At 44.0% G+C, this 14,085-nt stretch overlaps 1 protein-coding gene across 4 annotated transcripts; it reads right to left on the bottom strand.

Moving 5' to 3' along the window:
- Positions 1–230: 230 nt before the first annotated feature.
- Positions 231–13,516, bottom strand: LOC131107414 (myocyte-specific enhancer factor 2C-like). Of its 4 annotated transcripts, none has more exons than XM_058057418.2 (12): positions 13,325–13,516; positions 12,485–12,564; positions 9,915–10,038; positions 7,556–7,759; positions 4,002–4,145; positions 3,747–3,930; positions 3,208–3,249; positions 2,956–3,119; positions 2,850–2,873; positions 2,500–2,626; positions 2,303–2,429; positions 231–2,229 (listed from the first exon to the last, which is right to left on the bottom strand). In XM_058057418.2, the coding sequence occupies exons 3-12, from the start codon at positions 9,966–9,968 to the stop codon at positions 1,914–1,916; spliced, it is 1,386 nt and encodes a 461-aa protein (XP_057913401.2). In that variant the 5' UTR covers positions 9,969–10,038; positions 12,485–12,564; positions 13,325–13,516; the 3' UTR covers positions 231–1,913. The 4 variants fall into 4 exon arrangements, with proteins under 4 accessions (XP_057913401.2, XP_057913398.2, XP_057913399.2 ...); XM_058057415.2 differs by having other exon boundaries at positions 3,747–3,933; XM_058057416.2 differs by lacking the exon at positions 2,850–2,873 and having other exon boundaries at positions 3,747–3,933; positions 13,325–13,515.
- Positions 13,517–14,085: the final 569 nt, after the last annotated feature.

Below are 14,085 nucleotides of genomic sequence, written 5' to 3' on the forward strand. Positions count from 1 at the left end.
TGAATAACACACACACACCTTGCTAACCATCGACAAACATGCAAACCGTCAACTTTTCTAAGTGTAAACACACATTATCATATTAAAGTCAGTCACAAGTACTAAACTTTAGAAGAAATCAAACTAATTGAATGTGATGGAGAACAAATATTAAATATGTTAACTCTTAATTGTGCAGTAGAATGCAGAAGAAAGACATTTAAAAAATATATATTAGCAGTGTGAAAATGTGTGATGTTAACATTAAGGGATGCATATTGATTGAAAATCTTTGACATGGTAACATTTACAGTCTTATTAGCATTTTGGCTAACAAATACGTCACTTTCAATTGCAATTGGAAGGCTCGTGCTATTTTCCAAGCTTGTTTTCTGTAATTTTATCTAATAAATATTGTAGTAACATTCTATTAAAACATTACAACAGTTAAATCGGTTTCAAATTAGCCTTAATGGCACAACAAAAAGCTTCTGGAAATGAGCCTACCTGTTACGGAAGTCACATGACCATCGCAAACTCTGAATTTCTGAATAGAATTTCTGCTGTACTTTGTTGCCACCTGGTGGCCAGTTGCTGAAACTGCAGCTCGTTTACATTAGTAAACTCCATTGGTGATCTTTGTAAATAATATGGCAGAGACGTTGACAGAGCATGTATATTTATTTCGTATTTTTTCTTCCAAATAGCAACAGGATCACGTGGTTGAATAGAACCTTTGTGTGTGTGTGTGTGTGTGTGACCTGCTCCAAAATAAAACATTTGATTTGGTGTTTTTTTTCCCCGTGGGCTCCGCCCCTTTTCTCGACAGCAGCGTTCCAGACGACAACACTGTGATGTGGAGCTGGGTGGGTTCTAAACTACAGTGGGTTCTGTTCAGAAGCTGCTGAGGGTTTGGCCTCCAAATATACATTTTTATCAGCAAAATATTCAAATGTCCAAACAACCCTCAGCCTGGTGACCACACTGGGAAACAAAAATTCAAACAGAAGCCGACCAAGTTTGGTGTCAGACCCGCTTGGCCCGCCAGGCACTGCATGTTGCCATGGTGACAGGCCCACAAACACTTTTGCGACCGTCAAGGATCTTCCCGATCAATCACCATGGCAACCACCAGGGTGCACACCAGCAGAACTTTGGACTTCATAACCGTCTTCAAGCATCACTGTCCCGCAGTCCTCCCTAATGCTAACGCACAACAAACTAACAGCTACATGCTAACACTACTCGTGACCTGGAGGGGAACCTCGGGCCCCGCCCGCCCCCACAGGCTGGTTTGTGGTGGCTGCGGGGCCCGACTTGGCCCTGCCCCTCATACCAAGGATCAGCAGTCACTTTTTCCAACATCCTCTTCCCACTTCTACTTCCTGTCACCGCCCTCAAACTTCCTGTTTCCTCTGACCTTCTCTGCCATCTGACGCTTGAACTGTTAACGCCTAATAACTTTATTAAAACGTAACAACTTTCATTAACACTTTCCTGGCTGTCTGCAGTCTTTGTGCGTTTCACATTTTTCATATCTTTGACCCCGCCCCCAAACAACTGAAACTTGGACTTATGAGTCAAAAACTGATCATTAAATAAATACGATTCCTCCAAGAGCACAAAGTGCGTTATTATTATTATTATTATTATTATTATAAGGTCACTTTCAGTTGTGGGGTTCCTCAGGGTTCTTTTGTGAACCCTTTGGAGTTTCACGAGGATCTTTTACTGAAGCTTCAAGGGTTTGATTATTTTAACGTTGTCAGCATCACCATGGAAACCAGCATCCTGACTGACAGACACAAAGACACACCCACTCATCACATGATTAATATGATCATTAGCATATAATAACACTAGAAGGTAACGTCTCTAATAACCCCACCCCCTGCGGCCGCTGACCCCCGCCCACCCCTACCCCCAACCCCCCATCATGTGGCCCAGCCCTCGGTGAGCCTCATGCGCTTGACCGACGGACTACGGCGGTCATCCTGGCCGGCCGGCGGCCGCAGGAGGAAGTTGTCGGCGCCACCGTGATGGTCGTCGTGCTCCTCGCCGCCTTCGTATGAGCTCCCGCAGCTGGACGCGCTGTTGGCGGGGGACTGGCCCGCCAGCGAGGCCCCGCCTCCCAGCCTGGTGCCCACCATGGCGGCGCCGCGGTCTCTGGGTGGGGACGCCGGCTCGGACTTGATGTGCAGGTTCTGGTGTCCAGATGGGAAGCTGATGTTGGAGTTGTGGCATAAGTTTCTAGAAGGAAGGAAGGAAGGAAGGAGAGTCATCTTCATCGTCATCCTCAAACAAGCAGCAGGGTGCTACTCACCCCATGTGTCCCAGCGGCGAGTGCTGGAGGTTCTGGATCTGCTGCTGCTGCCAGCCGCTCACTGATCCCAGACCAGAAGACCCAAAGGCAGACAAGGAAGAGGAGAGGTCTCCGCCCAGGGAGAACTCTACAGGAACACAGCAGCGGCGGCTCAGCCGGGTTCTAAAGGAACGCCGGGCGGTCCCGAGCCAACTCACCTGTGCCGTAAGAGGACAACGAGGACGGGAAGCCGCCCATCCCTCCGCCAGGAAGAGTTTGGGCAGACACGGAGGCGGCCGGGCTTGTCAGAGACTGCGCCGTCTGCGAGTGATTGATCCGCTGGTTCTGCAATGACAGAAGAACGTGAGAAGCGCTTCAGCCTTGGAAAGGCGAGTACACTCTAGTGGCCAACAACTAGTGGTCACCATGGCAACAACAGAGAAAGAAATGTATGAATTGTATGCATATTGATAGATGTTGTCATATCTATATTTATATCATCTTCATAAGTTAGGAAGACCAGCTAGTATTGAGCCAATCAGCAAAGAGAAGAAAGACGTGATCTTACCAGCATGAGGTCAAAGTCCTCACACTAGAGGGCAGCAGTGAGGTGCAGATGGCAGTTAGTCATGGGGGGGGGGGCAATAAAAGCTCTTAGCAGGCGTGAGACTCACAAGGCTCGGCATGTTGCCACACTTGTTGGTCGCCGCCATCAGGGGTCGGAGGTCGGACTTGCGAGTCATGCTCATGGGCAGAGGAGGACTTTTGTCCTGGATGGTCTTGGCCACGCCCCCTGGGGACATGAGCGAGGAGGGGGAGGGGCACTGGGTACTGTAGCCTCCATTTAAAACACACACAACAAAAACAAAACGTTTTTATTTCAATGACTGATGATGATGATAATGATGATGATGGTGGTGTCTTACCCACACTGACCACGGTGCTCGGCAGCTCTGAGCCCAGCAGGCCTGAAACACACACGTGCAAATATATGATACACACTTACACTATACATGCATACACACATACACACTATACACACCTACACTATACACACCTAGACTATAAACGCATACACACTATACACATACCTACACTATACACACACATACTACACTATACACAATACACACATATACTATAAACATACACACATACACTATACACATACACACACTATACGCACATACACTATAGACACCTACATACTATAAACACGCACTACACACACAATACACTATATACACACACACTGTACACACATACACACACCTACACTATACACACACACACATATACTATAAACAAACATACACACATACACTATACACAATACACACATATACTATAAACATACACACATACACTATACACATAAACACTATACGCACATACACTATAGACACCTACATACTATAAACACGCACTACACACGATACACTACACACACACACACACTAGACACCTGTGTCTCCAGCGCTGGGGGGCCGCTGGGGAGACATGCTGTTCCTCTGCAGGGAGGGGTGATGTATGGGAAGCAGGCTGTGGTTGCCTACAGTGCCCCCTAGGCCCGGGTGGGAGTACAGCAGTCCAGAGGGGTTGCCGCCAGGGAGGGTCACGCCCATGTCGTAGCTGGAGGCGGGCATACCCTGCTGGGGGGACAGAGAATCAGCCAATCGTTTCCGGTTGCCATGTCGCCGTGCGGCTGACGCGGACTCACGCAGATTCTCTGCCTGTTGAGCATCAGGTCGATGTCGTCGTTGATCTTGCGGTACTTGTCGTCCGCCTCGGGGCTCTGACCCGCAGAGTCGTCGGCCTCGATGTCGGGACTGTCGCAGCCATTTAAGCCTTTCTTCCGCAGCGTCTGCAGCACAACGACACGGCTTGACTTGGACGCGTCCAGTTTTTATGGATGCAATGCCTCACTCGGCCACTGGGCGGCGACGTGACAGCAGATATTCAACCCCCCCTCTAATTATGTCACATTGAAACCCTCCAAAAGATCAACCATGCATTCAATTATTGACATTTTATTACAAACATGAGGTTTGTATTTTTATTCCATTTTTTTTATAAATTTTATTTTATTTTAAATGCACTGTAATATATATATATTGTTGTTATTAATATTTATTTATATTATGAGTTATTTATATTAAAATTAATCATTATTGTACATTTTCATCAAAAATAAATACTTTATAGTATATATATATATTTATTTATATATAAATTTAGATTCAATTTATTTGGAATTGTTGTTTTTATAACATTGCATTAAATAATTTTGATCATTTTAATTGATATCATCATTTCTGTTATTTTTTGTATTTATAATTTATTTAATGAGAATGTATTTATTTTAATTAAATTTTATGTAATTTAATGTTCATTTTATATTTATATGGTATTTAATATGTAAAAATATTTGTGATGTGACCTAATTTCTTTAATAACAATTGGTTGACATATTAATTAAAATGTTTATAATGATGGAAAAAATTTTCTTCAACGTTAATTAAAATCATAATAAATGACAAGAAAATCATAAATACATCATATTCATTTGAATTCAGTTATAATGTACTTACATTTACACTAAACCATGATGACAAATACATAAAAAAATACCTCACTTAGATTTTAATTCATTCTAAAAGGTGACGTTCATTACTTGGGCTGGAGAATAAAGATGAAAGAAGCACACGCACACACGCACACAGCCATCCCAGTCATGTCCACCTGTTAGGTTTCATAGAGGGTGGGGTCGGTGGTGTGTGTTAAGGCCAGTCTGGCAGGCTCAAGATGCATGACCCTACAAGGTCATCGTTCACCCCCCTGCCGCACCCCCCGCCCCCGGACATTCTTTCATTGAGTCTGTGAGGACGCTTTGAAAGCATCTTGTGAGAACAAGAAGCGGATGCTAGTACGCTAGCGATGGAGGCTAAACGTGTTGATAAACAATACAGAGCGGGCTGGATGCCAGAAGGGCGGGGGGGCGAGCGGGCCCCTTCTACAGGAAGCTCTGGGGAAGTTGGCGCTGGTTACTCAGCCAAAACTTCTCCTTTTCTTCTTTCCCGTCAGCGTGCACACTCATGGACGCCAGGCTCACACGACGCCAGCCACTGAGCTATTCTTAGCTTCCTACGCCGCTATTTTTACTCCACGCCTGCGTTCCGGGGGGCGGGGGGGGAGCCCGCACTGGAGGCATTTCAAATACACCAAAATCATTTGCAGTTGAACTTTATGAAAACGATATTATTTTCACTCAAATCATAAAACGTGTTTTCTTTTTCATGAGAATCGTTTGGAATCATTTGGAAACAAAAGCAGCATTTCTTTCATTTTCTAAATGTAATAACATCAATAGAATGATAATTATGATGTCAAATATGAAATAGGTTATTCTCCATCTTTGTCATATGACTTTATTTACATAATATTACAACTTTGTTTTCAAATATGTCAATACTTTCTCATACTATTAGCTGCTAAATTGACACATATTTTCCTCAACTTACCAGGAAAAGGCTACTTTTTAAAGCTACGTGTTTATGCTAAGGACTGCTACGTGTTCATGCTAAGGTCTGCTATGTGTTTATGCTACGGACTGCTATGTGTTCATGCTGAGGACTGCTACGTTTTTATGCTAAGGACTGCTACGTGTTCATGCTAAGGTCTGCTACGTGTTCATGCTAAGGACTGCTACGTGTTCATGCTAAGGACTGCTACGTGTTCATGCTAAGGACTGCTACGTGTTCATGCTAAGGACTGCTACGTTTTTATGCTAAGGACTGCTACGTGTTCATGCTAAGGACTGCTACGTTTTTATGCTAAGGACTGCTACGTGTTCATGCTAAGGACTGCTACGTGTTCATGCTAAGGAGTGCTACGTGTTCATGCTACGGACTGCTACGTTTTTATGCTAAGGACTGCTACGTGTTCATGCTAAGGACTGCTACGTTTTTATGCTAAGGACTGCTACGTGTTCATGCTAAGGACTGCTACGTGTTCATGCTAAGGACTGCTACGTTTTTATGCTAAGGACTGCTACGTGTTCATGCTGGGGCCTCAATATGAGGCCTGTCCAAGTACTTTTCTAGTTTTTCACATTTGTTTCAACATTATGCTTCTAAAATGTTTTATCAGTTTTGCTGATAATATGATCACCTTACTCTGGTATAATAATATTCATATTTTTCGATATTTGGTGACAATTTTCCAGTTTTGCTGTATTTTAATCTTAATGATATTATTAGAATGTGGCGTAATTCAATTGGAAATTTAAAAAAAGTGGCTGCAAATGGCCCACGGGCCGCACTTTGGGCAACCTTGCAGTGCAGAATAGAAATCTACTTAAAATAAATCTATAACATTTATTACATACATAATGGAAATAAATACTAACCATATTATTGTAAATAATAAATAATAATAATAAAAAAATGATGAAAAGTTGTAAATCACGAGAACATTTAGAGAAATTAACAAGAGAGTCATACCTACAAAAATATGTCATAAATTTAAGGGTAAAAAAGTTGCAAATTATGAGGAAAAAAATGCTGTAATTGATCGTAAATTCCCACAAATACATTTAGGTCTTTATTGATTTATTATAATAGTTATATTATTTATGATAAATGTACACTTAGTATTCTCATCACATTCCAATTTTATATTCTCATAAATTTGAAACTTTATTCTTGAAATCTCCTTTTTTTAATCAACGTAGTCCTAATAATTATGATGCTAATTATTTTGATAATTTTGTTCATAATTATGTTCATAATTATATGAAGTTTTTTGTTCATGAAATAGTCTTTGGTGTGCGATGTTTTAGGTGTGTGTGTACGTGTGCACGTGTACACACTGCAGGTGTCGGCCCACGCGGCCCACCTCATGGCCTCCTGGGTCACAAGCCGGTTTACGGGCTCCCTAATCCTCCCTAATCTGCACCAATCTCGTTTAGCCGGTTAGCATAATCTGCACGGTTAGCATCACCATCCACGCGGTCGTCGTCGGCAACCCTGACGTGACTTTTCATGCCAGGGCGGTTCCGTTCGTGTCTCCTTTGGACCCGGCTGACGGGACTGCGTCGCGGTTGGCGCTTCAACTTCCTATTAAGCGAATGGGCGGCTGGGTGGGCGTGGCCTGTGAGGTGACGATGAGGTGATCGTGCTCTTAGCCATCAATGTAAGGGATGTTTTCTCTGGAAATAAGGGGCCCTGTGTGTGTGTGTTTGTGTGTGTGTGTGTGTGTGTGAGAGAGACTCACATCCACGATGTCAGAGTTGGTTCTGCTCTCGTGGGGCTCGTTGTACTCGGTGTACTTGAGCAGCACTTTGTCCATGTCGGTGCTGGCGTACTGGAAGAGTTTGTTGGTGCTGTTGAAGATGATGAGCGCAATCTCGCAGTCGCACAAGACGCTCAGCTCGTACGCCTTCTTCATCAGCCCGAACTTACGCTTGGTGAAGGTCACCTGGGGGGGGCAGACACAGTTCTACTTTCATTTGCTTCATTCATTTCCTTTCATAACAGGAAATGCCAGGAAAAGCCAACAAGCTAAAGGCTAACACAAGCGAAAGACTAACACAAGCGAAAGGCTAAAACAAGCTAAAGGCTAACTCAAGCTAAAGGCTAAAAGAAGCTAAAGGCTAACACAAGCTAAAGGCTAACACAAGCTAAAGGCTAACACAAGCTAAGGGCTAACTCAAGCTAAGGGCTAACTCAAGCTAAGGGCTAAAACAAGCTAAAGGCTAACTGAAGCTAAAGGTTAACTCAAGCTAAAGGCTACCTCAAGCTAAAGGCTAACTCAAGCTAAAGGCTAAAACAAGCTAAAAGCTAACTCAAGCTAAAGGCTAACTCAAGCTAAAGCTGCCGTCAGGAAGCATATGTGCCAACATTTCCTGTCATAACAGGAAATGATAAAGCCAACAAGCTAAAGGCTAACACAAGCTAAAGGCTAACACAAGCTAAAGGTTAACTCATGCTAAAGGTTAACTCATGCTAAAGGCTAACTCAAGGTAAAGGCTAACACAAGCTAAAGGCTAAAACAAGCTAAAGGCTAACTCTGACCCCGCTGCTGTTTTTTTCATTTCAGAATTTCACCTAACTTCATTCTTGTAGTTTTATAACTTTCTGTCTGACCTAATAAAAAAATACTAATCATTTATTTTTGGTTTCTGTAATATTCAGACTTAAAAAAATAAATAAATTATTGAATATTCCATCTCTATGCTATTAAAGACATTATTTTTCCTAAAAACATTCCAAGTTTATTCCCAATTTTTTTTCCCTCCTGAGAATATTTTGACTTCATTCTCAAATGCAGCTGTTTTTTTCTCTTTCTGTTATTGATGGGTTTTTTTTACATTTTCAACTATTACTATTATTCACTCTTGTAAATATTAATCACTTTATTCCCATATACCAAAAATCACCACTTTATATCAAATCGAAGGAGGACAGGAGGGTAGTAGACAGGGTTGGATGGAAGGAGATTGGTTTGCTGGGGCAACCCCGTGAGGGGAAAGCCCAAAGAGAGAGAAGAACATTTACATTTAGAATATTATCACTTTATTTCCATAATATTTTACTTTGTCTCATAACAAAGTAATTTTTAACAACTTTCGTTTGTTTTGCTTCTCTTTATTAGTACAACTTTTCTTTCTTGAATATTTCTAGTCTATGCTCCTGAAATTAAACTAATTTTTCCTCATAACATTATGGTTTTATTATGGTTTTATTATGTTTATTACTGTGTTTATTATAGTATTATGTTTGTTATGGTTTTTATTTTATAAAATATATTTATCTCATGATATTTTGACTTTATTCTTGTCAGAACTTTTTTTCCGCAAGCTAATTGCCCAATTTGATTCACTGTTTTGCTTGATTTTCACGGCATTGCGTCTTTTTTCTTGGTTTTCTGTAAAAAAAAAAAACAACCAACTTTATGCTCTGAATATTTGGACTTTATGCTCATAAAACTACATCTGCTTTTTTTCCATTTCTGTATTTTTTTTTTATTCTCAAACTATTCTAGCTTTATTCCCATCATATTTGGACTTTCAAACTTCCAACTTTGTTTTGTTTTGTTTGTTCAAAATAACATACAGTGCTGTTATTTTGACATTCAAATTAAAAAATGACTGCTGACTTATTTTGATTAAGTGATACTTTTAGAAAGTACAGCGGGCCAATAGAGAAAGAGCGACACCTTGTGGACGCCCACTGAGCCTATGATGCTAACTGTTGGCTGTGGAGTTTCAAAGGCAACTCAGAGAACTTGTTTGTGTTGACATGCCAAGGCTATATCTTAGCTAACAGGCCAGGGGGTGTATTGTTTGCGAGCTAAGACTTTTATGTTGAAATGTCAATGCTAAAGCTAAGCTAGCCCGCCGAGGACATGAAGGCCCATAGAGGCCCATCAGTGGTGGCTCAGCAGAGATGTTCTGCTTCCGTCTGAGGGACAAGTCATCTGATTACCGCTTTGGTCACGTCATGAGAGATTAGCACTTCCTGTTAGCATGTAGCCATGGAGGCGTGCGCTTTGGTGATAAAGAGCTGCAATAAGGAGTTGAAAAGAGACGCAACGTGTTCTGATGTTGCGGTGCGTGTGTGTGCGTGCTTACGTGTCTGTTTCGCTCGTCCACGATGCGAGCTATCTGAATCTTTTTCCTTCCCATCTTTGCCGCTTGCTTTGTCGTCTCGTTTGTAGACTCGTTTGTTCTCGGCTCGCTTTTTCACTCTTGGATTCTGCCACAAGAACAAAATTGTGGTTGTGAGTCAACACAAACAAGCCATGTGGTGAACCGCCGTGCATAGACACACAGGCTGAGGTTGGTCCCTTGGACACACCCATCAACTTCCTTCAGGATACGGTTCTATTGGCATGCTTTGGAGCCACGCCCCATTTTCATCTCCATTGAAAACATGAAGAAATAAGACGGCTTGGCTAGTTAGTAGCGATAAACATGTGTGTGTGTGTGTGTGTGTGTGTGTACGTGCGCCATGTGACCGCTGTCCAAGCGCTTCTTAAGCGGCGGGCGGGGTCAACAGGATGTCCACACACGCTGACAAACATGCAGCAGGTTTTCTTGGCAGTTCGCCACTCCAGGAGGCGGGGCACCGCCCACTGGCACACAAGACGACATCCCGTTTCATTGGACGTTTTTAACTCCGAACACCACCTCCCCTCCAGAGGTCGGTGCCCTGTGGGGTGCCTGGTGGTTGTCATTAAGAGCGGATAACAGCGTCACACCGCTCATCTTTCATGGATGGCTGCTCCACCGCCCAGCCACTTAGTGCACTTAGCGACTAAAATGGTGAGTGTGCGGCGATAGACAACCTTAAGAGGCACCATCTTGGCTGTGTGGCGGCAGACGAGGGGCTAATTTGACATTTGGTGATGAAAGAATGCAACAGGAGAAGAAGGGAAATATTGCAATCATTTCCACCAAGTGTGCATCAAGCCGAATGTCCTGAACTAAGTACACTTATTAAAGTGTACTGATGGTTGGAGGCTGTCTACTGGTGCACTTGTGTGCGGTGATGGACACCCGAGTAGTCGCCATCTCGGCTGCGTGGCGGAAGGGGAGGGGCTACCTTGGAATGATGGCGGCTGAGGAGCTACTATTGGACAGAAGAAGAAGGGAAATATTGCATCATCATTTCCGCTAAGTGTGCAACGACAGTCATGCGACTGGGACAGCACTCGGTGGCCGGGCTTCTGAACTACTCTAAATACACTTATTTAAGTGTACTGATTGAAGTATATAAGTACTATTTGAGACACAAACTTTTCAACTGGCATACTTGCATACTTTTAAGTGCATACTCATACAAGAGTACATGAAAATGCAGTACATCGCCGTGCACTCAAAATGGTGAGTGTGCAGAGATGGGACACCCTCAGTAGTCGCCATCTTGGCTGCGTGATTGACGTGTACTGACACGATTTGAGACTTCCCGATAAGACTGATGTCTTCCATGACAGCTGTGGACAAACGATGTCATATGGAGACAGGGGGCGTGTCCCCTCCAGGAAGTGGTGTTGACATTCCCCCGTCTTCCATCTTTTTGTTGTTTGGAGGTAAAAAGTTCACTCTTATTTTGGGAGGCGTCTAAAAATAGTCCGCTTTGCTGTCACGCCGAGGACGATCAAGCGTCCAATAGTGCGCGTGGCCGCCGCGCATGCTGAGCGTGCTCGTAAGCGCGCTGCCGTGACTCAGACAACAATCATGGCGACGTGTTGCTGCTCGCCGCGCGTGTCAATCTGCAGTAATCATCATCATAACAATAATATTGGCAACCACAGTAATACTTTCACATGGTAGAAATACTTTCACATGGTAGTACTGCCACAGTACGCGTAGGGCGGTGTCGATGATAAAACCAAAGCGCCATGCTCTTACTTTGAAAAGCAGAGCCAACATGAAGGTAGCATGATGGAATGTGTGTGATACTACGCACCACATGTTCATCAAACACACACACACAATGCTAACAATGCTAACACAACTTTCACTAGACAGTAGCGCTCTTCACCATTTTGACACTGCGTGATGTTACTTTCCAAATTAAAAGTAAAACTAGTGTGTGACGGAAAAGGTGTTTCAAAATAAAATGAAAACAAAACAAGGAAGTGAAAGTGCATGATTGGAATGACATCTTTCGCTCAGTGCACTGAGTGAAAGATTATGAAATAAAATAATTGGTTCCTTCAGTATAAAAGCCTGTCAAAGTGCACGTGGGGTGGGGATGTCATCTGACCTATTCCCAGACCCCCACATGACGTCAGTGCGCCCCGGGAACCCAAAGGTTCTTTAGCCTCGGTCCGAATGACATTCAAAGCACGAAGAACGTCAACATCACGTGTTGTAACGTCAAAGCTCATCATCATCGTCATCATCATCATCATCAGTGGAGTCTTACCGAGTCCTAAAAGTCAAACTTCTAGTCCGCATGTATCTCAAGTTATCACTTGCGGTCCGGTCCCGGTGCGCAGCGTTCGTCCCAAGACCGAATAGAGAGAGAGACAGAGAGAGAGCTCCCGACCGGAACACTCAAGTCCAAACAGTCCGCCGCACGCAGGACTCAAAACACAACACGAAAAGATGCCTTCATGGTCCTCGGGGCTGGGAGGACGACAGATTATCCCTCGTGACTCGCGTGCGTGTGGGCGGGGAAGGGAAGAGCTCACCTGCGCGGCTCAAAGCTGCATGACTTTCCCGCCAACAGTCCGTCCAGCGGCGATGATCCTCCACGGGCACGCGCGAACACCTGGACACACGCACACGTGATGGTGACGTCAGAAAGAGCCAGGTTAAAGGACGGTTCTCTTTCAACAAGTTGATGCACTTTGCTGCCCCCCAGTGGACATTTTATTAGGTATACCCTCCAATGCAAAATGTTGATTTTGTTTACTATTGCTATATAATTATGTATATATTATGACACAAAGGCACAATTAGTATTAATTTACATTACATTTAATATTTTCATATTTATATTAATACTACATATATATTTTATATTATATATAATAATTATATTAAATCAAATATAATTAAAAGTACAGAAATTTATATTAATATAGCTTGATTACATAATTTAATGAAGCTAATTATTTAAAATGTATGACAATATTCACAGTAATGGCCTGTGGGACAGTTGTGACATCATAGCGTCCCCATCAATGCAATACAGTCAACAAGGGAGGTCATCTTGCTCCTTCCCTGACCCTTCATGCTCCTTCAGCTCCCCTTCCACTGGTCTGGTACCCCAACAAATGGCTGCAGAAAGTGTCACGTAATGCTGAGGGAAGGTCGTGACCTGAGGTGACGTCATACCACAGAAGGTGACGTCATGCAACCCTCCCAGCAGCGCTAGATGGCAGAGACGCCAACGCCGACACAAGTGGCAAAATAGGCTCAATGAGCTAGCGCTGCTAGCAAGTTCCCATGACAACATAAAAAAACACTCTTACTTCCTCTCCTCTACATCTTAAAATTTCCATACCGCTCTTCCTCACGTCACTCACCGCTGCGTCGGTCGTCTTCGCCAGGAAGAGTCGTCCCGCCAGGTCCAGCTGTGGGCTCGTCCTTGGGATTCCTTGTGTCCAAAAAGTTGAAGTACGTAAGCCAGACCAGCTGGCTTAGCGGGACCCAGCACCGTTCTGTGTCCAGACCCGACTGAGATCATGTAGTCCACCCCCAGCGCTGCCCCTCCCTGCGGCCCATCAACGCACCCTGTGACCCCCCCCCCACCCCGGGACCCCCGCCTCTATCGAATGGGGGGCTGGGATCACCTGTCACCGTCGCTCACGTTAAATTTAGCCGAGGTGTCACTGATGCGGTGAGAGAGAGAAGAATGTGATGCTGACGCTCACAACCTCGCCAGGCCGAACCATTACAGCTCTAACCTTCAGAGGCACACACATTCATACAATTACACAATACAAAACGCACACCTTGGCCCCGCCCCCGACATGTCACCTGTTGCTAATAGCGGTTAGCACCTCGCCTTGGTGGGAAGGGAACTCTGCACGGGAGGAGGAGCTATCCGAGGTTGACAAGGCTGAAATGTCAGGTGAGTTGGTGACGGGTAGGGCGGGGCTTAGACACTTGGGGGGGGGGCGGGGGGGTCGTAAACTTGCACCCCCTCGTTCCAAATTCTACCAGCACCTCCTAGCGTCTGTTGCCAAAGCTGGATGCCAGGCAGCTTTTAGTCTTATTTTGAAAAGTAGACCAGTAGCAGCCATTGAAGATTCCCGCAATTATTATATAATTATGTTGCAGCATG

This window comes from Doryrhamphus excisus, linkage group LG19 (genome assembly GCF_037039965.1).
Source record: "Doryrhamphus excisus strain RoL-2023G ecotype Guam linkage group LG19, RoL_Dexc_Guam_v1.1, whole genome shotgun sequence".
NCBI classification, from domain to species: domain Eukaryota; kingdom Metazoa; phylum Chordata; class Actinopteri; order Syngnathiformes; family Syngnathidae; genus Doryrhamphus; species Doryrhamphus excisus.

Coding starts and splice junctions, on each gene's coding strand:
- LOC131107414 (XM_058057415.2), bottom strand. CDS start 9,968: ATGGGAAGGAAAAAGATTCAGATAGCTCGCATCGTGGACGAGCGAAAC. Junction 7,760..9,914: donor TGGACGAGCGAAACAGACAC/GTAAGCACGCAC, acceptor TGCCCCCCCCAG/GTGACCTTCACCAAGCGTAA. Junction 2,627..2,849: donor AGGACTTTGACCTCATGCTG/GTAAGATCACGT, acceptor CTGTCATTGCAG/AACCAGCGGATCAATCACTC.